At 42.9% G+C, this 24,569-nt stretch overlaps 1 protein-coding gene across 1 annotated transcript in view; it reads right to left on the bottom strand.

The window, feature by feature from the left end:
- HIBCH (3-hydroxyisobutyryl-CoA hydrolase) overlaps positions 1–24,569 on the bottom strand; it is a 59,936-nt gene that overhangs the window by 25,047 nt on the left and 10,320 nt on the right. Inside the window, exons 7-10 of the mRNA XM_083571497.1 lie at positions 4,447–4,525; positions 3,384–3,529; positions 2,629–2,715; positions 258–316 (exon numbers count right to left, since the gene is read on the bottom strand). Of these exons, the coding sequence (XP_083427623.1) occupies positions 258–316; positions 2,629–2,715; positions 3,384–3,529; positions 4,447–4,525 (371 nt within the window). The remainder of the gene's footprint in view (positions 1–257; positions 317–2,628; positions 2,716–3,383; positions 3,530–4,446; positions 4,526–24,569) is intronic.

The raw sequence follows: 24,569 nt of genomic DNA, 5'->3' as shown, positions 1-24,569 counted from the left end.
GGGACGGCTCTATACATGATAGCAACGGGCCTGTATAGAAAGAAATCTAGTTTCTTTTTGCTATGTGCAGTTTGGCCCTCAGTGAGGAACCACAATTATTTAAGAGCTACTGAATCAAAGGAGCTCTATCACATAAATATTTTTGCAAAAGAGGTCTATTGGATAAATATTTTTGCAAGAATCTCAACAAAAAGTAACCAAAAAGTTTACTGAACCCAATCCATAGCTCCCGCTAAACATGAATGAATGGTAAGTACCTGTTAATCTTGTCCATGTGCTCGCCAAGCATGAATTCTTTTTCTTGATCAATTTTGCACTGTTACAAAAAGCAGAACACACCAACACCTTTCATATCCGTATCCCAAACGCTAAAATGCAACAAAGCAGCTATTTGCTCTTTTCTCTTTTAAAAAAGAAATGAAATAATTGAAATATCATTTTGAGTTTGAGCGACTTTTCTAAAATTATAGCTAACCTGTTTTTGTTTCTCGGTTTGCTTATTACACTTCTATTTTGATTTTGCATGGTCTCCCATTCAAATTTACAACCAAGCCCTGAACTACTTTATCATTCAGTGCTGCACCCTCAGGTGGGCTCAGACTGTAACTAAAACAATGTCCATGATTCCAGAATCATTTTCAAATGGCTGATGGAACACAAAGCTGTCTCTTTTGTGCTTCTGAAAGCAAAGTGCATCACACGTTCTAGCTATGCTTTGAAGATAAAAGTTTATCTACCGTTTTAAAAGCTTATCTACTTTTACACAGTGTGGAGTATAAGAACAGTGCACAAAAGAACAGGATGGCCTGATATAAAGAACAACCGGCCTCAGAAACTCTGATGCTGCAATGGTACTGACACTTAAGTAGGCATGGACGTGATCAGCCCTTTGGATGGGAGACTGCTAGGAGCCCATGACATTACAATATACAGCCGTACCTTGGTTTTCAAACAGCTTAGTTCTCGAACGTTTTGGCTCCCAAACGCCACAAACCTGAAAGTGACTGCTGCGTGAGCTTCCTGCAGCCAATCAGAAGCTGCCCTTTTTTCCCCGAACGTTTTGGAAGTCGAATGGACTTCCAGAACGGATGTCGTTCGACTTTCAAGGTCGACTGTATGCCCAGATAGCTCAGTTGGTAGAACATGAGACATAATCTCAGGGTTCTGGGTTCATGTTCCACATCGGGCAGAAAGATTCCTGCATTGCAGGAGGTTGGACTAGATGATCCTTATGGACCCTTACAATTCTATGTTCTGTAGGAGGGGGAATTTTGTCAAATGCAGCATGGCACGTCGTCAGGGTCAGCAAACCTACAAACTAAAGAAGGGCTCCCCTCTGTGCTAAAAGCTGTTCCTTGTGACATTATTTCAATGTATGAGAGGCGCTCCTTGCCACCCTGCAAATTAACCTTCCCTTCTCTATCTCCAGCAACACACAGTGCTACTAGAACTATATTTATACACATTTCGATTGAAAGGAACGTCAATTAGGTGATTGATATTGACTATTCCCGGCCAAGCAGAGGGGCCCTGCACGACATGAAGCGTTCAAATTGTGGCTCGTGACAAATGCCTTGAACCTGCTGGCGCTGCAGGGGCCAAGGTTAAGCTACAAACATGTGTTTCAGTTACAACGGCATCAGCTGTGGATCAAAAACTAACGCCTGTCATTTGTATTCTGGTGGCTCCCTGTGCACAGCTTCCACTCCATTAGCGCTCAGCTTGCACATCACTATTCTCTCTCCCAATTTGCTGAAAATTTACTCATTCCATTAATATTTGTCTGTTGATCGGAGAAGCTTGGTACAGAAAGAAGCAGCCATATTGGAGAAAGAGAATCAACCTTTCATGTGTCCAACTTCTTCAAAGACAGCAAAATTTCAAACATACAGAGGCAAGAGTTAGACTTCATTCCTTTCCATCTAAGGAAGTACTCTGTGAAACTCATTAGGTTGCATACATTACATCTGTTAAACAGAAGATTAGCGTCTTACAACACAATCATAGCCATGTCTACTCAGAAGTAAGACCCAATTATCATAGAATCGTAAAATTGGAAGGGGTCACAAGGGTCCTCTAGTCCAACTCCCTGTAATGCAGGAATCTTTTGCCCAGTGTGGTGCTCAAACCCACGGTCTTGAGATTAAGGGTCTCAATGGGACTTTCTCCCGGGTAAGTGTACATAGGATTGCAGCCACATACATTTTTAAAAGATAATAGGCAAAGCAAGAAAAACTAAAGCAAATCCATAAAGTGTCCCATATAGGAATAACACCAAATAGGTTATTCTAGCAATTACAGCAAGTAATTTTTGGCACTCGTATTTTTCGAACACTATCAAAACAAAACAAAAATTATGTTCAGCGCTCTGACACTAACAGCTGCTTTAGCTGACAACATTTCAAACAAAAAGTGACCTTGTGAACAGCAACAACCAGGGAGGGGGAGAATTGCAAAGAGAACAGGCCATAAGTGGGTGCAGTTTATGATCGATTGTCAAACTTGATTTTATAACATGCCACTGAGGTGCTGGGGGGGAAATCAATTAGCAACACTTACAGAGACTCAGTGTCCTGTATGAAGGTTCTCCTTTTCGCAGTCTTCTATTATTGTTAGCTATCCATTTACCTTCTTGTGATACGAATCCAATATATCAGCAACGTTTTCCTTTGATGGGGACTTTAATTCCGTCAAATCCTTTTCTAGGGCAGCCATCTGCAAATGAAAATACAATTGCCAAATGCATTATTTCACGAGATGCTGATATAATTTCAATATATTCCCTTGCAAAGAACTCGTGGCAATCAAATGGGGTAGGGCAACCCCCACTAGCAAGCATATTCTTTTCCCCACTTCTCTCAGCAAAAGTGAAGGTGGCATTCTTCACAAATACACAACAAGGAGATCAAAAGACTTAAATACAGTAGCCATGTTCAGATTACCACGTCTCTAATCAACCGGCCAACATGATTGAGTGCACAACAGCAGTCCAGTTTCCATTAACTATCATCTCCTGTTTGAACCAGGAAACTGCAATTAACAGCTTCAGAATGAGCCAGGATATTATTAAAATGGAAGAACTCTATACAAGGCCACGTAACTCTGAAGTCTCAGTGTAGCTTAAGAGTAGGCTGTGCTAAAGTCCACTGAAATACATAGGCTTTAGTGTGCCTAATTCAGTGTTGCAGTGTGTCCTGGAAATTTGCTTTGAGAGCCAGGATACCTCTAGAAGCATTAGCAGGGGAAAGGAGGACTTGTTCTCCTTCTCAGGAAGCGAAAAGATGCCTGAGAAGACCCCCCCCCCAAATCCAGCAGCCCCAAGCTAGGCCCCAGTGTTCACCTGGGATTACAGCATGGCCAGGTACCTGCTCAGGTAGATTTACCTTCTCTGCTTCTATGAAGTGAGTAGCAATTCCCGCTTTGTGAACATCTTTTCCTTTCAACCTGAATCCAGTCATGGCAAGAAAATATCCTAGCTTCCCTGAAAGCCTTGGCAAGAAGTAGCCTCCACCTACATCAGGAAAAAGACCTGCAATTGAAGAAAGCAAAATAAAAAATAAAATTATGAAGGTGGGAAACTATTCCTCTCATTAAAACATACTGCTGCTCTTTTGTCTTTTCCAAACCTTCCCCAGGCCTTGTAGCTGGTCCCTTTCATCTGAAATTAAGATCTCTGCCTCCTTTTTTTCACCCACTACCAAAAAAACACATTAATGCTCAGTCATTCTGCTACTGCCTGATTTCCATGGCCATTATGCTTCATAGACCTGTGTTTTAATTGGCAAAACTACTTTTTACGAATGATGCTGACCCTGGACTTTATGTTTTCTTCTTGTATATATTCCTCACACTGCCCTCTCTTCTTGCAAATGTCTTGGTTCCCTGACATTTCAGACCCTGAATTACCCCTCCATGAATGATCAAAAATTGCCTCTCCTTTCCACCAGGAGCCTCCACTGAATCAAAGTCCTTTTCATTCATTAAAAAAACAAAACAAAACAGTGTTCCATTAATGGAAAGATAGAGATCAGACCATTATTATTATTAATTTCAGATAATGATGATGATGATGATATGCAAGGACATCTATTGACAGCTGCCTCAGAAATACAGAAAGCATGAGGTGTTATACATAATTTGTTTATTTGGTGTCTCTGTTTCCTGTATGTAAGGTCTTTGGAAATCCTGCAGCGGGGTGGGAGGGTAGTGATATTACAATAAACACATTATATTCCACTTTTCTTCCTCCGTTGACCTTAGAACAGCATACATGGAGGCAGGTCAGTCTGAAAGAGTGTAACCAAGGTCTCCAGCAAACTTCATGCAAAGACAGGGATTTGAACCCATTCCCCGCTAAAGTCAACAATCTTAACTGCTACACCCCACTGCTTCTCTATCAAAAGTCTTAAGGTAGCACAATGGAAAACGTTAACATGCAGTCTTTACCTATGGCTGTCTCTGGCATTGCAAAAACCGTCTTCTCTGTAGCGACTCTGAAGTGCCCATGAACAGACACACCGACACCCTACCAAAAAGAAAAAGAAAAACGGAAAGGCAGAAGTTATACTAAAAATCTGCAACATACCGGTATGCACACGCATTTACAAACACAAATCAACTACTTATCAAAATTTCTTAATACATATCCCTCCTTTTCTTCAAAATGGCATACTTGGCTCTCCCCAACCCCTGTATTTTTTAGCTATTGTTTAAAATCCTTATATACCCCATTTTACAGCCCCAAGAGGTGTTCACTGAAGCTTAAAATAATAATCCAAACTTAACATTATACCCCAAACTAGTACAAGGACAAATATCACACAGTATTGATACAGAATCAGAATTAGCCAGGTAGCATCTTCTGCCCCCATCCTTGTTATTTCTAGTTAACAACTTCCTCCAAAATTCCCTGAGGCAAAGGAGCAGCTAGAAGTTGGCTCAGCGCATGATGGAAACAATTCCCCTTTGCTTCCAGCCAACAGCATTCACTGAGCTGTTATCTTCAGCAATCCTGTGAGTTGGTTAGGCCAGGCTGAGAGTTAGCTATGTCGCCAAGTGGAGAGATCGGAACCCATGTGGAATTAAGATGCAACAACCAAGTTGTGATCAAAGAATACCGCCCCCCCAAAAAATAATTTAATTTCAATTACAAGAACTACCGCCAACGGAACAATTCCAAGCATTTTACGTTTTTTTGTTTGCTCTTCTCCTTTTCCTTGGTAACGTAACTTCACTTGATGGCACCACACTCCTGTCAAGCAACCTGGGACCATATTAAGCTTGTCCACTTAATACGCCTTTCTCTCTGCTAGTGGAAGTTCAAACCGTTTTTCTTCCTGGCGTAGCAAGAGGCTACCTCTAATATGGAGCTACCTTCAAATACACATTTAAAAGCTATTCTTCTCCAAGAAAGGGCAGGGCTTCCTGAGAAGCTGGGAGATGTTCCCAGCAGCGGCCTCAACTCCACCACCACTCAGTTCCTGTGTAACTCCTGGCTGAGCCAGGACTCCACGGAAAACCCTGACCTCACCCCCACACACTCAACAGAGCAACACAGTGAGCTACGAGACTGTTAACTGGCAGCGATGGGAGCCAACATGCGCTATTCCCTCTCCTCGGTGAGCCTTCTGAACGACGCACAGGCCCGCCTAACCCTATGTCCTCCCCTTTGCATTTGAGCCAAATGCCTGCCCCCGCCCAAAACAAATATGGCTGCCAGCAGCTGAGTCAACATCAACTCTCTTTCTTCACCTCTGAGAGAGTGCATGATAGCTCCGTTTTATGAGGGCTGCAAGCTTTAAATTGTTTCATTGTATGCTTTTAAAAATCAACTAAGAAGGTGCTCCTCCTTAGGTCAGATATCAAGGAGATACAGTCGTACCTTGGAAGTCAAACAGAATCCGTTCTGGAAGTCCGTTTGACTTCCAAAATTTTCGGAAGCCAACGTGCGGCTTCTGATTGGCTGCAGGAAGCTCCTGCAGCCAATCGGAAGCCGTTGGGACGTTCGGCTTCCAAAAATAGTTTGCAAACCAGAACAGTCACTTCCAGGTTTGCGGCATTCGAACATTCGAGAACTAAGCTGTTTGAAAACCAAGGTACGACTGCACAATCTTTAGAAGCCATCTGAAGACAGCCCTGCATAGCGAAGTTTTTAATGTTTGATGTTTTATTATGTTTCTGTACATGCTGGAAGCCACCCAGTGTGGCTGGGGCATCTCAGTCAGATGGGCAAGGTACAAACAATAAAATATAATCAGCATCTTCATCGGGTAGCAGATAACTAATATATGTTTCTTAACTACAAGCTTATAAAAGAACAGCCAACGGTATACAACATCTTAAGATCTCACTTCTTTCACGCATGCAGGAGAAATGCTTCTGCTAACATGGTGTCTGTTACTAAAATGTAAGGTAAAGGTCCCCTGGATGGTTAAGTCCAGTCAAAGGCAACTATGGGGTGCGGCGTTCATCTCACTTTTCAGGCTCAGGGAGCCGGCATTTGTTCACAGACAGCTTTCCGGGTCATGTGGCCAGCAGGACTAAACCACTTCTGGCATAATGGAACACCGTGACAGAAACCAGAGCGCATGGAAATGCCATTTACCTTCCTGCCGCAGCAATACTTATTTATCTACTTGCACTGCTATGCTTTTGAACTGCTAGGTTGGCAGAAGCTGGGACAGAGCCTGTTACTATTGCCCATGAGAGAATAATTTAAAAAGGAGAGTTGTGCTTTGGAAATACTGGGTTTCAAATCAATCTACATAAAACAGTAATAATTAAACTGATCAACGCTGCTTGAAGTTTTTATTTAGGGAAGCCAACACATAGGCTGCACCGGCCTTTTCTATTTCCTGACATCTGTCAGCAAGTTAAAGTGGCTCTCGAGGAACAGCCTCAAGAGCGAAGCATCTGCAGAGACATTCGCTTCCCCTGGCACCAGCACACACCACCTCCGCTGGGCTGCCAGAGCCCATGGTGATTATGACCTTCAAAATACAATAAAAGGCTAATTAATTCACTTACGCTGTTCCCTTGCAGTGCATCTCTGTGGGGAAACCAGATTATTTGAAGATATGGGTTCCCTTACTTCAAGGCTGCTACATAAATGAACCCCTTTAGCAGGCAATCAAGTCTCCAGATGCGCATCATGTGAACAGCAGAAGGATGGTGAGGTTTACTGTGGCTAAATAGAAGGCAATTCTGGTAAGGATAAGCGGTTTTAAATACGTACACATTTCTATCTATATATGGCCAGGAACAAGAAATGAACCACAAATGCATGATCAAACCAACTATTTGATGAAAGCTAAATATATGGCTAATTTAAAGAAAAAGGAGTGTGCTCTGCTGTGAGAAGAAGAGCAATTAAGCATTCATAACTGGAGTCCGACTTAATGTAAAGACACATGAAGAAGTACCTCTGTCTTGACAACAAAGGTCTGAACAAGGTTCGATTGTGATTTTTTTACTTGCCAGCATCACCATATCACATAATATCGACACAGGGACCAGCTCCTGCATCAGACCCAGATGCAAACTCTGTCGCCATAGTATTCTGGCAATACCATTTCAGGAGGACCTGATAATGTTATCCACAGAATCAAGAGTTTCAATATGATATATGCTAACATCTGCCAAAAACAGGGCCCCTGCCTCCAGGATCCAGAGCCTAAGGCTGGCCAACATCACTACTGGCCATCTTCCTCCTCTCCAATGAGCTTGGGATCTGCTGCTCCTGCTACTGCTGCATATCAGGTGTGCAGGAAGGGGACTGAAAGCAGTTGCCGGGCTGCCTAGTAATCTGCAAATGAAGTCACCGAACACAATGAAGAGGCAGCCTTCTGAGGCCACCTGGCCACGGCTTCTGGCCTCCCCCCCATGCTCCTCTCTTCCCACCATTGGGCCAGTTCTTCATCCCATTTGGCTGTAGCAGCAGCCTGAGGTGGAAAGGGGCAGGTCTTAGGAACACGCCTACTCAAGGAGGGAGATTTCCATTTAATGCTCTTTGAAGATGCTCCGAAAGGAAGCTCTGAAAACTCACTGCGATCACACACACACACCACACCGCTTCTCCATGCATCTGAAAAGCAGGGATGGTTGCAAAAGCCCTTTTTATGCAGCAGGAGGGCTGCACGCCCCATTTCAACCTCCAATGTTGCACAGGCAACAAGGCTGCTGCTGCCATTGCCATCACAAAAAGCAAGAAAGAAACCCACATTTCAAAATGCAGCCTTCTTTCTGGCATCGCTCAGCAGAAGCTTCAGAACCCCACAAGGGATTTTGACAGGTTGGTGGAAAAACACACCTATCAATTATGTGATATTATAAAGATTACATGTGATGGATAAGTGACTTGCCTTGTCCACCAGTCTGTGGTGGCCTGTGGGGTAGGAGCTAACAGTTCCCCACTCCTGGGTTAGTGGTAGTGGAGCAATGAGAGCAGGGGCACACCCCCTAGAATTACAATATAGGTTCAATGACTGATGTATTGTTTTGTCTGCAAGTCAGTTCAAGCACCTGCCAGACTCAGCATTCGGGCAAAAAGACGTTTGTACTTTGTGCTGGATTCCTACTTGTGAAAGATGCCAACAAGTATCTCTCTTATTGACATCTGGTGGGAAGCAGACTGCAACACAAACTGAGAAAAATCTCAAATCGTTCCATTCAGGCTGCGCTGGGAACTGTCATTTGCTAGGACTTTTGTAAATGTCAGGGGTAACATGCAGGACACAATGAATCAGGCGAAAATGGGAATGTGCCAAGAAGCGACGGGTTTATGGGTTTAGACTAATGCAGTGTAACGGAACAGGGAGGGAGCTGTGGGTATTGCTCCATGCTCTAATCCCCCAAAAAGTCAATGACTTGCTACACAACTGCTTTTCCAATCTGATGCATAACAGGGAGCAACACATGCCTTATAAGCTGAGTGTCAAAAGTTCAATTCCCCTAGTGAATGGCCTGGGATCACCTGACGCTGCGCAGTATTGATGAAACTAAATATATGAGGACTTCTCATTAGCCCCCTGGATGCGAGGGAGCCTCTTATCAGAAATAGTTGTGATTAAGAAATGTTTGAAAAATTATCTCGGGTACCCGTAAACTGTATTGGGCTAGATTATCTAACACGGCATAATGCAGCATCATAGGTTCAAAAGGGGAGGAGCGGTAACAGCGAGTGGCAGAAACCGCAATTACATAGATTCATAGAATTGTAGAGTTGGAAGGGACCCTGACGATCATCTAGTCCAACCCCCTGCAATGAAGGAATATGCCGTTGTTCCAAACGGGGATCAAACCTGCGACCTTGGCATTATCAGCATCACGCTCTAAGCAACTGAGCTGCCCAGACTTCAAGGATTGGCAAATGGATCTACGTGGGCCACAGAACATGATTTATTTTTAGCTTGGCTGTCCCAGGTGCTCGGGCAGCCAGAACAGCAACCCTGTGAGGTAGCTTGGGCTGGAGTGAGTGGCCCAAAGTAATTCTTGCCCAGCTTCATGGCTGGGGTGGGGAATGTGAACCCTGATCTCCCCTGTCCTGCCTAGCCAGTCAGTCTAAGCCAGGGGTCAGCAAACTTTTTCAGCAGGGGGCCGGTCCACTGTCCCTCAGACCTTGTGGGGGGCCGGACTATCTTTTGGAGAAAAAATAAAAAATGAACGAATTCCTATGCCCCACAAATAACCCAGAGATGCATTTTAAATAAAAGCACACATTCTACTCATGTAAAAACACCAGGCAGGCCCCACAAATAACCCAGAGATGCATTTTAAATAAAGGACACATTCTACTCATGTAAAAACACACTGATTCCTGGACCATCCTCAGGCCGGATTTAGAAGGTGATTGGACCTGATCCGGCCCCTAGTTTGTCTACTCATGGTCTAAGCGCTTAGGCAGGTGAGCTGTCAAAAATTTTCAAGAACAAGAGATGCACACACTTCTCCACAGTACCTTGCCGAAACACAAGTGCACAACAATTTGCATGCTTAGGATCTCAAAGAATACCAGGCCTACTTTAACAGCGCCTTTATGCTCTAAATTTCTTACGTTGATCTGACATTGCCTACATATAAGATTAAAGTAGGCATCTTCTGTTGAATAATGAGTGGGTTCCATCAAATTATGAGTGGCAATTTACCTTATAAAACTTTATTTTCAATATGTATTTTATTTCATTTCATATCATTTTTTAAAAACTATTCCAACTCCCAAGAAGAACAGAATTAAAGTATTTGACACATTACAGTAACGTAAAACCCTGTTCAAGAGATTCCAAATTTTGCCAGTGCCTTAAACCTTCCACAGAAGTCTACTTCCACACCTACAGAATTCTTCGCTTGAGGAACAATGTACGTTTGATTGACTACACAAATACAAGCATTCCGTGAATCAACGGGCTAACACCATTTTTATCCATTACCAGGAATTACTACGTATAGCCAGAGATTAGCTCGGAAACTAACTGCACCATTTGTCTGCAGGATAATATTCAGGGACTTAACGGTCGAGCCAATATGCCAGATGGGAAATATACTGCAGCATCAGCAAAGATACAATCCTTCTCAGTCTTGATTCAAGGCTGCTTTCAACATTTTCAGTCGTGAGCGCAAAATCGTATGCAGGTCAATCCTGTACAAATTCTATCATGGAGATTAGAATCTCCAGCACATCCGGGGTATTTTAGGGTTCTCTAAACAAAGACTCAGGAACACAGAGCTGGAAGTTTATATATCTGTATGCACAGAACATCTGTCAGAACAGGGAAGGAAGAAAAGAGATCAACAAGCAGCTACTTGAATCTAGTTTTTGGATGGCAGCAACTTCTAGGCAGGTGTAGGAAGAACCGAGCGTTTGTAGCATCTGTGAGTTTGAGCTGCTCTAAATATTGCCCTCGTGACAAGTCATTCAGCTCCTTTTTGATAAAGTCTGCTTTAGCAACCTATGCGATAAATGGAAAAGGGCTTAAAATCAACACAGTGTGACATTTGCCCACAAGGATTTTACAAAATGCAGGATGTGATTCTGCTAATAATTAAATTTGTTATTTCTGTTAGATAAAACTTGCTCCTCATTAGCCTGTGCCATCATCCATTTGTCCAAAGCAATTCAGTATTCAAGCACCTACATGTCAGCCTACTTATCTTTTAAACCTGCATTCTTATTCCATTAACTGATGATAGCTCCCACACACTATGTGCTTCTAAATTTACACAGTCACATTCCATTATTCTGGCACTAAACAGTCTGATGCAGTTAAAGGTTATATTTAGCATGGAACTAGGTGTTCAAAATGATACACCAGTAATTAGCAAAAGCTCCATAAGACTATGCAATTCTCACAGGCATGGCCCCCGATCCTTATGGATAAATTAACTGCACTGCAGCAAGAATGCCTCAATAGGCCAGTAGGTAAAGCATGAGACTCTTAATCTCAGTGTTATGGGTGTTGTAAACAAAATCTGCCCTTTTTCCCTTATGGGGTATCCAAGAGCCGGTATAGAGTCCTTACATGGGTTCCCTATTGGTAGGAGAAAATAACAGAGGCCAACCAGAGAATATTGAGAAGCAAAGCAGCTAGTAAGCCTGATTTTTATTAAAGCTGTTGTAACAGGGTGCTCCCCTCACACGCAGGAAGGAGGAAGACCCAGAACAAAGGTGTGCCTGCCCTTATATAGACATTTTAAATTGCCCGCCCTGGAGTCCAAGACCACCCCCAGAAACATCATACATATATCACAGAAGGAGTGTAGCCCAAGACCACCACCACCCCGATACATCATACCTACATCATAGAAAAGGCGGTCTACAACAGAAATCTGAGTGTGTTCTTTATCTCCTGTCTGGCAGGTTACCTGTTAATGGTCACTTGATTGGATTACCTGGGAAGCCTGGCCATTCTTTTGTAATGACAAATACCGTATTTTTCGCTCTATAAGACGCACCAGACCATAAGATGCACCTAGTTTCTGGAGGAGGAAAACAAGACAAAAAAATATTTTGAATCCCAGAAGCCAGAACAGCAAGAGGGATCGCTGCTTTCGCTGTGCAGCGATCCCTCTTGCTGTTCTGGCTTCTGGGATAGCTGCGCAGCCTGCATTCGCTCCATAAGACGCACACACATTTCCCCTTACTTTTTAGGAGAGAAAAAATGCGTCTCATTGAGCAAAAAATACGGTACTTAGTTCCTGAGCCAGGTCACAGGCTCACCCTATTCATACACAGACATACCCTTAAGACAGGATTTGTGAATGAAAAGACAACGGGGAGGCTTTCTTTTCCATTTCATGGGTTGACTTTACTGAATATGTGCAATCTGTTGAACATGGCTTCCATCCACCAGCTTCTCATGGAGCATTGTGGAACGATACATTTGTTTAAATTTAATTTGTGGCAAACACTTCAGGCTCTGCAGAAGATATATCTACATCTAATACTGACTCTGCACTTCGGGTAGGAGGGGGATATCACCACTATTGATCCATTTGGTTCTGTTCACAGCCGGAAAATTAATAAAAAAGAATACACAGCTCAAAAGCTGATGCAGGGAGACACATTCCCCTGTATGGTGAAGAAATGATCAGGGCCTATAGAACCATATGCAGAGTTCCACACGACAACATCAGGCTTGCGTTTCTTCAGCAACAGCTTTCTCTCTCACACACAAAAAGTCAAATCTTTCAAAGGCAGTTGGCAATAAGGCACTCTTCACAAAAGTAAAAAACTGAGCTGACCAAAAGGACACACATGTACCAACCAGTTGGATCCTCCAGACCACTGAAGTATAATTTGGAGAGATCACTGAGAGTTATAAACACACCTTTGCTTGCATAATAAAAAGCAGAAATAATACTTAGTTGAAGTAGGCTTCAATGGCCGATTCTACGTTTGACACCCCCCCTCCAAAAAAACTCAAAAACCTCTAGGTAATTAATTAAATTGTGCAGCACACGTTTCCTAAAGTGTATCCCAACATACTGTAGATGCTCTTTATGAACCTTTTCACTGCAAAAAAGACTGGTAAGAAAACCGGACGTGATTTACAAACATGTATTTTGGTAAACACGGTTGCTGGGATCCAACTTCTGATCAGCTAAATCTGGGGCACTTGTATATTTAAAAGTTTCCAGAGAAGCAACACTAGCTGGGATGCACAGAGCTACTGTAGGAGCACCTAAGAGTTTGGACAAGATGAGTGGTTCCTTAAAACTTTTTTGTTCTTTGAACAGGACACACACACACACACACACACACACACACACACACACACCCTAGCTATTCAATATTTTCTCAGTACTATTTGAGACACACACTGTATCATAAACTTTTTGCAAGCATCTGTTCAATTTCAGAAGTGACTTGGCTTCTGGTATTCATAGAGAATACGGCTTAAGTACCAAAGGTACAGAGTCCCTCCACCTTGGGCACACAGCACTTTAGATCTCAGCACTTTAGAACTCAGCGGCACAATATTTTTTAATGGATATGGAGGAAATTATTCCAGTGATTTATTTGGATATTTGGACAAGCACATTAAAAAAATAGCAAGTTAATAAGACCATCAAGATTAGCACTTTGTTTCTGAACTAATTTGATATGTCAACGCTCTCTCACCTCTATTCTGTAGGCAAAATTATTTGGGATTATGCATACAAATTGTTAAATTATACCTCCATTTAAAGTGTTACGTAAAATCTCACGATGGCAATCTTTTGTTCCTCTTTTGTACTGGAAAAGACAAAAGCCTGGCAAAACTACAATGATTCATACCCCCCCACCTCTCTGGTTGGTATCCTCATCATGGAAGTGCTTCTGTGCATACAAGAATACATGGGTAAAGGACCAATATTTCTTCCAGAAACTGCCCCATGTGTCTTACAGGGTGCTACTTATCCAACCTTGAAAGGGAGGAGATGCCACTCGAAGCAAGGCAATGTAAAGTCCCTGTGCATGAACAGAAAGCTACCTACTGCATCGTAGATCTTCTCCATCTTTAAAGATGACAAAGTAAACAGCAGTAGCTCAGGGGAAGCATCTTAAAAGCTGTTTACATACAGTTAGATCCAGACTGAATCATGCTGAGAGTAGATCCACTGAAATCAATGGAACAAGTCCCACTGATTGTAGTGAGTCCACTTTCGGCATGAATAATTCTAGATCAAATCCATACTATTTACATTTCCAACCATTACCCACCCCTAAAGCCATGCAATTATTGATTTTTAGTATGCGTGTATCATGTCAGTGTCAATGAATAATAAATGTTGACATATAATTAAGATTTTGAGACCAGCAGGAAATCCTGACACTTTTTTATAAAACCTCAAAGCTTACCCTTAATTCTGTCATTTATAATGACTTGGTGGGTAAATGTCAAAAACAAGCTTCAATTTTGACATTCACCAATTTAAAAAACACCAAGCAAAGGAAAAACTGAGCTAGCAAAAGACTGAGCGCTGATGACCAGTAAATGAGGGAAATTATGGACAAATGTGCTTCTTTATTCAAGGTACATGACTAGACTTACCAAGAAATTCTGACATTTTTCTGAAGCCTCCCAAAAGCTTAAGAATTATTGGTAAGCATAAAGGTTCAGTAAGTTTCACATTTTGATAACCTGTCTGCCAACCGTTTCTCAGAAACAGAAATTTATGGACCATACCTCTGAACACTGTTTTATTCAGAATTGTTTCAAAATCACATTATAAACCCTTAGAAATGATAGAATGGGAGCAAATGAGACCTCAGTGTCCAGGAATGTGTTTTCCTAGCAATATATTATCAATAACTTGTGAAACAGTTATTGTTTACAGGAGCAGAAATCAGCAGCATGACAGGTTATTACTCTGCAAACTTCGCCAACCCATGCTAAATATTTTATCATTCATAAAGGACTTCATATGATCCCAGAATGAGGTCATTGCTACGCAAAACGAGACTTGAGAACTTGCATCCTGGCTAGTAGCTGTCTTGATAAACTGGGCATTCATACATCATCTTATTTGGAACAGAAGGTGGAAAAAAATCATTTGCCGCTGCCCTAAATCAGGCGCAGAGAATTTGTTCTGAAATGCATGGCAAAGCTCAATATTGGAAAATAGCAACAGGAAGGATCTAGACGAAGGGGGTGATGGAAGATTACTTCTTATACCTATAACCCACAACCCTTAAAGTACTCCTACATGGGCCTCCTCGTACCTTCAGCTATGCTGAGGAAGGCTCACTGAAAACTGATCCTAAGCAAACTACAGACATTCTAGTAAGCGAACGAATATACTCCTGCCAAAAAACAAAACAAAACTGCAGGTGATTAAAATTCTGCTCATTGCCTCTGTGAAGTAGGAAACCACAATCAATACCAGAAACTCAAGAACAGATATTGTCGAAACCCAGCAGCAGCTCAGTAGCATTTTTCCAAGTAGGAAGTCATCTATAGAGCAATATGCAAGGGGAGAGTATACCAGAAAGGGACAGTTCATCAAATAAATCCTAAACATCAGTACTGGAGTCTTGAAGAAGATAGTAAAATCCTCCAAGACACATCAACAGTCTGAGGCAGAGTGCTTTTTAATGCAGGCAGTTCGAATCCCCGCGACGGGGTGAGCTCCCGTTGCTCGGTTCCTGCTCCTGCCAACCTAGCAGTTCGAAAGCACGTCAAAGTGCAAGTAGATAAATAGGTACCGCTCCGGTGGGAAGGTAAACGGTGTTTCCGTGCGCTGCTCTGGTTCGCCAGAAGCGGCTTACTCATGCTGGCCACATGACCCGGAAGCTGTAGGCCGGCTCCCTCGGCCAATAAAGCGAGATGAGCGCCGCAACCCCAGAGTCATCTGCGACTGGACCTAATGGTCAGGGGTCCCTTTACCTTAAAGACATTGGCCATTTATGTAATTGTGCCTTTCTTATTGGGGCAGGGGGAGAAACGGTACACTCCTTCTATCTGGGATGGTCGTCCTCTTCCACCGCGCGCGCAGCTTCGGGAGGGACGCACATGGAGCGGTGAGGGAGGAAGGGGACACCCGCCTAGCCAGCCAGATCAGCCGAATCAACCCTGGCGATCAATGGGGTGACAGATGTCGCAGCCAGATCGCCCTCACATCCAGAAATGCCAACCATTCTATCTCATCGTAAGTCATCCATGTTCCCTTACTGGCAGATGATGCTGGGCATCAAACTGGTGCATCTTACGCGTATAACACGTTCAGACAGTCCCTATATCTGCATTTTCCCAATAACCAATTTATGACAGTTTGGAGATTCTACCTTTTTGGAACTAGCTCCTTGTTTTGCAAACAGCCTCCCATGTTAGAATGTCCCCCGTGCCCTTTTAAAAATACTCCACCACTTGGTAACTAAATACTTTCCAGTAATAAATCTTTTAGGAGTGACGTTTCATTATATACTTGACAAAGAAGGTGAAATATTTTTAAAAAAGATTTTGCAACATCCAAGGTCTCCCAGCAGTACATTTGCCAGAAGTCAAAGAACCACAGTCAGGGTTTGGTTTTGTTGTTTGCTTCTCTGAAATCTTCCCGTGTTCTATTATCTACAACTAATAATACGCAGCAGGTGTTACGCCAAGGTTTGTGGGCCAACAGATTTGCCTTCTGCAGTCAGAGAGCAGTAAGGGGCTTCCTGTAAGACAAAAATGCATTTTTGTCTTTCCCTATGGTTTAGATGCACAAATTACATTGAGTTTCCAAGGAAACACCCAACACTGGCTCTAATCTATTCATTTTGGGGCAACATTAGACATTTGAAGCAAAAGTAGGCGTAACTTAGATTTTGCTACAGCATTAACTATCAATGGGACGGAGACTAGCAGATATACTCCCTCCTCACAGTGTTGTAGGAACCCCCCCCCCCATCATTCAGTTTGTACAAACACGACACACACACTCACACACGACATATGCGACATTTCTGTTATAAATTCATAGTAAATCAACCGTACATCGGATTTACACTTTTTGCTCCATGAAGGAAGGACTATCAAAGGGGGACGGTTTGATACAGGATGGCCATAATCCCTTAACCGTACCAACATGTACTCAGGAGCCCTGCCCAGTTGGCATGGCAACCTTGATGGTCCCAGACAGAAGACCATCAAGGACACAACGGACCTTGCATATGGGAGTGGATTCAACACGGACTGGAACAAAGGACAATGATCAGATCTTCCCTCTGGGGGGCAGGAAACTGCCAATTCCCCTTTGTCCTCTGGAAATGACTCATGGGGGGGGGGAGGAACCAGCCAGGTGACAAGATACTCAGGTTACTTCCACAACCCCTCCCTCAAACCCTCCTTTTTGTGATGTGTCAATGATCTAGTCATGATGTAGTTGTGATGTAGTTCTAGGGGTGTAGCTTGGGGGATTAGTAGCTAATAAAAGTTGGGGTCTTCTTTTGTTCTGGGCTTCCATTTTGTTTCACCTGGTGGCAGGTAGGAGTCCTGCCGCGACAGTCTTCAATAAAGACCACGCCTACTGGCTGCTGTTTTGCTCTGGTATTCCTGGCTGGTGTCCTTGTTTTTTTGTCCAAGGGAGCCCTCGGATTTCTCCGCTAACAACAGCAAACAGTTACATGCTATCATAAAGCTCCCAAGCTTTAGAGCCTGAGTTTTCAACTCTTCCTGGGTTGGGCAGAGACACCCAGGCTTCGTATCTCCAACTCCAGAGGAGCAACCCACCTCCAATATCTGCAAAGCCCTCTGGCTCCACCTTCTCTCAAGCACACAAGATGCTACTCATCTGTTGGACAAAACGCAGCCGTCTTTCCTTCCGAGTGAGGGATGTCACATTTTCCCAGGAACATTCTATACTGGGGAAATTTCCATTTCCCTTGCAGGCAATGAAACTTGTTTCTACTACAGCTGCTGTGCAGATTGTAGCTGCACTAAGTATTACAGGCATGGAATGGATTTGACACATGGCAAGAAAAATGAGAAGTAGCAGAAAACACACACAAACACACATCCCAACCATCTTTTAACTGTTTCATGCAAATTTTATGTCTCCAGCACTGGAACACACCTCCGATTAAGAAAAATAAATGGCACATTAGAAAGGCTACCTTTTTGCCCATCATTCTTTGATGGTTTCCCTTCTTATTTTTAATTTCAAAGAACTGCCTCCATGTTCCCTAGCAAAACTATTGACTCCCACATTAGAGTGCTTTGCAGAGTCATGTGGAAAGGTCTTTCTGTTTTTGACTCACTCGCTGTTGGCCTGACGATAGAATGTATGCTGTGTTTATACTAAGCCATAAACCTGTGGAGATAACTCACATTGTTCCACAGATAGAGTAGTTCCTGATCCCTTCAGTTCAGCTTAAAAACTTTTCCACTTTACATCACACCTAGCTGGGATGACAAACAGAACTTTGACCTGTTAAACAGTGAAAGGCTTTCCCCTTCCAAAAGGGGCGTAGACAACCTCGGCTTCAAATTTGCTTTCTTGCCAACTTCTGAGAGACTGGGGCAATTGCAACTTGCGTGAACTTAATGTAGGACTTCAAAGCAGCATAAAACTGGACCTCTGCAATCAGCAAACATTCAGCGTTTTCAAAGGGTCTGTGCCACTTTTCTAGTGAAATGCAAATGTAAATATTCTTATAAACTAATCTTCGTTACTTAAGCTGCAGCAGCCTGCCCTACAGCCTGCCAAAGGAATAATTCTTCAAACCTGCTTTAAAATACAGCTTTAATTTGGAGTCTGTCTTTCAAACCATCAAAATCAAGAAAGAAGTCTGCATCTCTAGAATTGTGTGACACTTTTTTTCAGACACTTTTTTCTCATGGCTAAAGGGAGCACTGGGGAAACCCAGGCTGCAATGCCCCCCCCCCCCGTTTTCTATTAAACAAGCTACTGCAGGATTGGATTAGAGACAGAATGGTTTTCCAAAGAGAAAAGCTTAAACAAATCAGTTCAGCCTGTAGAAAATGAACTTGTGCTCCAGACATGTCTGCATTAGGGACTTTCAACCCTCAAATTGCCTCGTTAGCAGCGCCAAAACACCATTACGCCTAGTGGTACTGAGACAGGTCGCCATAATCTGTGCCAGTCCTTTTAAAGTTCAAGTGTATTGTGTGAACTCATTTCCCCCTTCTCCTTATGAACTGAACAACTTGTTCTGAAGCCATTACACAAACAAAATGGTATTCAAATGAGAAACTGCATGCTGCTGAAAGAACTGTTTTCGAAGGGCGTAAAAGAGAAGCTCTACACCCCCATCTATTGGATGCTTAGCTTAGAACTTATTGAAGAGCAAACCAGCACCATACCTGCTGGAGGACTGATAAACAATGAATTATGCATTCACCCTTTTCTATGCATTTTAAGTACCACCAATGATGGTATGATATCTCTACAATATTCAAGCTTTATGTGCAAAAGTGAACTGCAGTTCCCACGGCCATTCAATGGAAGCCTTCTTCAACCTGGCTCCCTCCAACTGTTTTGAACTACAAGTCCAGTCATCCCTAGCCAGCATGGAATGATGGCAGCTGTAGTGCAAAATCATAGAGTTGGAAGGAACCCTGAGGATTATCTAGTCCGCCCCCGTGCAATGCAGGACTATGCAGCTGTCCCATACAGGAATTGCACCTGCAACCTTGGCGTCATCCGCACCACACTCAAACCAACTGAGCTATCCTCCCATAAATGTCTGAAGGGCATCAGGTTGAGAAGGCTGAGCAGACAATACTGACCCATGACTGGACTTGGCATAGGAAGCATTCTATGATCCTATGATCTTACTTTGGAGTAGGGCTGAAACTGAGCTGCCTAATTCAGTTTTGGCTTCATTCGCCCTCAGCTGTATGTCTGCTCCGGCCAGTTTGGTGCTTTTTCTTTTTAAGCATAATAAAGTCCCCCCCCCCTTAAACTGTACATACTTTATTTGCACTTTTTACATAAAATATGCACGCCTCAATGCTTTTCAATGCACTTTCCTGTAAACCACGCATTTTTTGTATTTGCTTTTTGCACATCAAAACAACGTCGCAGAATCCTGAGAAATGTGTGATCTATCAAAGAGTTGCATTCTGATCTGCACAAATTCTTGGCAGCATCAGATCAAGCCAGCTCCCTGTAAAAAGCAGGCCAAGCAAGGTCCTCCTATGAACATCTTCCTAGTAGCATACTGGGTTCTGGCTCATGCTGTGGAACCAGAGTGTCGAATGCTACTAAGGATATCCAGAGTTCCACAACGTGCATATAATTGAGGATCTGCAGAAAATTCCAACAAGTTAAAATGTCTGCTCCATATTGACCCTAATTTCTTACCATTGCCAAATGCATCAGTAAAAGATCAACTGCACACAGGCTGAGTGTTTTACCAAGCCTAGAAAGACCCAGTTGAAATGGTATAATTTGTGTTAGTAGCTGTTTACTGAAATGTGCAGGCAACAACTGAATCATTAGCATTGCAGCTCCTACCTGCTGACAGATAATGCCAGCAGGAACATTCAGCTAAGTGCTCATCAAAAGATGCTAAACTGCATTTACCTGTATGTCATGATCACAACAACTGAACAGTTACATTCATAGTTCTAGAAAAGTGTGAAATGAATTCACTTAGCACAGCAAAGGAGAACTTGGCTAATTGTACATTACTCAGCTCTGAATGCATTAATACCTATATTCACTGTTACATTTAAGTGTGCAAAATCCTCTCTGAAGAACAACCACAAACATCCTTTCATTCCTACTTTCAACATCCTTCTTTCCCCACCACAATTTGAAGGTGGAGGAAACAGGACTGAGGGAACAGCATTCTGCCCAAGACCACTGTTGGACAGAGGCAGAGAAAAGGGATACATGGCTAAAGCCTGGTCATCAATACCCAATCCAAGTTCAATCATATTGGCTGTCAACAACCTACAAAGCTGCAAAAATAAACCTACAAAATCTACCTTTTGGGTTCACTTTGCTTATGATTCAATGGTACACAGCTGCTCTCACTCTCCCCTACTTAAGTTAGGGGTGGGAAACCTGCTGCCCTGCAGATGTTGTCTGATTACAACTACCATCATCCCAGAACACTAGTCATTGTTGACTAGGGTTGATGGGAGTTGGAGTCTAAGAACATGTGAAAGCCCAAAAGGTTCCCCAGCCGATTTAGATGCATAACCTGTAAAGCTGTCTCCCCCAAACTGCGAACCAGGGTATGCTAATTGCAGTAAGGGAGAACTGTTCATGTGTCAATAATTAAAGCAGACATAGGCAAACCCAGCCTTCCAGATGTTTTTGGCCTACAACTCCCATCATCCCTAGCTAACAGGACCAGTGGTCAGGGATGATGGGAGTTGTAGTCCCAAAACATATGGAGGGCTGAGTTTGCCTATGCCTGAATTAAAGGCTCCCATGAACTCAAAGAACCCACCCATGGAGGCAGCTCTCTGCTGCATCTTCACGTGGTTCTCTGACCTTCGTTCTTTTCAATCAGCCTCCTCAGACACAGGCAGTTTAGTTGAGTCTCCGCGCTGGGATAAACTGGAGTATTCAAATCCAACAGAAACAGACAGAAGAATCACATTACATCTCCCAATGAGTTTGTTCTGATATTGGCCTCTCTGCAGCCAGAGGCACGCACAGAAGCACACAAAAGTGGGTGATTCTGACTCACATGCTAGAGTAAAGACTCTGGAGGCAGACCAGTGCTCAGACGAAGGTATAGCTAAGTCAGTAGAGCATGAGACTCTGAATGTCAGGGTCGCAAGTTTGAGCCCCTTGTTGGGCAAAAGATTCCTAGAGGGTTGGACTAGATGACCCTCATGATCCCTTCCAACTCTACAATTCTATAAGAATAGAGGGTTGCACTATCTGGCGAGCACAAGCGTCCCAAATGCCAGATGGAATGATCCAACCTCATCTCCCCAACCAAACCCATTTTGGGGGTGCAAGGAGAAAGCCCTGCTGTACAAGTGGGAGCCTTTGTTCACAGCTTGGGATTCATTAGGTGGATCCCTCTGAGAAACTCTCCAATTTTAATTCAGAAGTTGAGGTTGCTATTTTTGTGGAGCCAGGAAAAATAGAGACATTCACATGGTGGAAGTAATGAGGCCTACAGGAGAAGGGCCATTTGGGTCTATGGTCACATTCATATTGCACATTTAAAGCATGTGACCTTACCCCCCCAAGCCCCCCCCCCAAGAATCCTGGGAACTGTAGTTTACGCCTTACAGGGCTAGACTTCCCAGCACCCTTAATTTCCCAGAATTCTCTGGGGGAAGTAATGAGCTTCAAATATATGGTGTAGATATGACCAAAGGATGGTATCTAGTTAAACAGTTCCACTACTGCTAGGATGTTTAGCTGTGTAATGGAACTTTCCCAGCCTCTCCTCTCACTGTGTTACCCTAAATATAGTCCAGGGGTTCCTCTAACCCTATGCATAGAACATCCTTGCACTAGTGCGCCTGTTTAGCTGAATACCACCTACGTTAGCAGGCTTACTGGTCATCCCCCTTTCACACCATGCCAACCCCCAATGAACCATTTTTTAGATGTGGTTGTAAAAAGTATCTTCCACAAACTCCAGAAACATCTTTTACGAAGTCATTTTGAAATGCAGCAACATGGGTGCACATGTCAAGCAGCCTCTGAAATGACTTCGTACTTTTTACGAATGAATGATATGCTCCTTTTATTATTCTCAAGAAGAGACAAGTCCAATTACTGGTCCGTGGGACAATCCACTCTTTCCACCAATAGAAGAAACCACATGTAGAAACCACAAACCTGTTATACTTTTGCTCAAAAATCAATGTTCTGAAATGTTCCTTAAATGACCCTCTTTAATATAGCTTTTACTGCATAGCATGAAAAGTACTAAGCTTGTTGTTAACAGATTTATTTTGCTTTTTAGATCGATTTAGAAGAGGGGGATAATAGAATAACATTTAATATAACCCTCTGCAAAATTAGGAATACACACCTTCTAGAAAGGATTTTTAAAGTCTCAAACACTTCACACATGTTTGCTCTGGATCTCAGAAGGATGCAGTTAACTTGCCGATCGCATGGTCGGGAGTTTGAATCCCCGCGGTGGGGTGCGCTCCCGTCGTTCGGTCCCAGCACCTGCCAACCTAGCAGTTCGAAAGCACCCCCGGGTGCAAGTAGATAAATAGGGACCGCTTACTAGCGGGAAGGTAAACGGCGTTCCATGTGCTGCGCTGCCTCGCCAGATGCAGCTTGTCACACTGGCCATGTGACCCGGAAGTGTCTGCGGACAGCGCTGGCTCCCGGCCTATAGAGTGAGATGAGCGCACAACCCTAGAGTCTGGCAAGACTGGCCCGTATGGGCAGGGGTACCTTTACCTTTATATTCAGCAGTAATAACAGAACATTATCACTGTCGAAAAGCAGACACTGGAATATTTGAAGAAGAAAAAATATTCTCAGAAATCCCCAAACTGTACAAACTATACAAAAGGATAAATATACCCAAGCTACACTCACTTCCCTGCACTTAGCTTACAAAATGCTAGCATAAACCAAGTCACTAATGACTTTATGGCACACCAGCTTTAAAAAAACACCCTAAAAACCAACTTCATAAATATTTGTAGGAGGTCACATTAGGCTACCAGATATTCAAACCTCCATTAATTCCATGTACGTGAATTCTGATGAAACCATGGCCTCTAAGCTAATGCAATGTTCTTAAAAGCACCCTGATGCCTGACAAGTGGAAGCAGTCTGTTTTCCATCCTTTCGTACCTCACAATATTTTATCTTGACAGATGTTTGCCTTTTTCTGCCTCACTTCCATTCTGGCATATGTCATCCAAAGACAGATGGTTTAAACAAGGAAACATCTGCAGGACTGATTCAATAACTGAGGAAAAGGACGATTAAATCATCTAATATTCCATGATGCACTTTAGATATGCGAGACCCTTAAGCATTAGCAGTTAAAAATGTGACATATTTGTTTTTAAATTCAGATATACTGGGCTGTATTCAGTGGTGCACTTTGGCAAATGGAAGGACTCCTTTTATTTGCATAACAGTGTCTTTGATCCGGCAGACATCTTCACTAACTGAACGGGAGAGGATGACATTTTGCCAATTTCCATCCTTCTGTCTGCACTACTGTTCTGTCCCCACAACCCCCTGAAGATAAGGAGGGCAGATGGGAACTACAGGGAGAAAGACCAAATCATCAAAAACCATATCCCCACTTCCTCCAATAGCAAAAGCAAGAATGGATTAAAAAAATTCACAATTGGATCAAACCCAGTAGATTGTGCATTTGCAATGAGTACTTTATAACTTTTTGATGCTGTCTGGCATTCGCAGATAACCAAAATATTTAACGTACAGAATTTTGTAATGGATACGCTAACTATACATATCTTCACAATGAGAATCACATCATAAATATTCTGAATTATTTTTAAAGCATAAACAAACACACTCTGTCTGTGTTTGATAAGCAGCTTTGGCTTTAATTCAGCAGTTACTGTCAACAACTACATTTCAAGGTCCCATCCAATTATGAGTCAAGGAACACCAACACAGAAGGAAAAACATCAACGTACACAAACTATGACGTGGATTCTGAA

The sequence above is a fragment of the Podarcis filfolensis genome (genome assembly GCF_964270895.1).
Source record: "Podarcis filfolensis genome assembly, chromosome: 1".
In the NCBI taxonomy this organism is placed as follows: domain Eukaryota; kingdom Metazoa; phylum Chordata; class Lepidosauria; order Squamata; family Lacertidae; genus Podarcis; species Podarcis filfolensis.
This window is presented reverse-complemented; position numbering and strand designations above follow the sequence as displayed.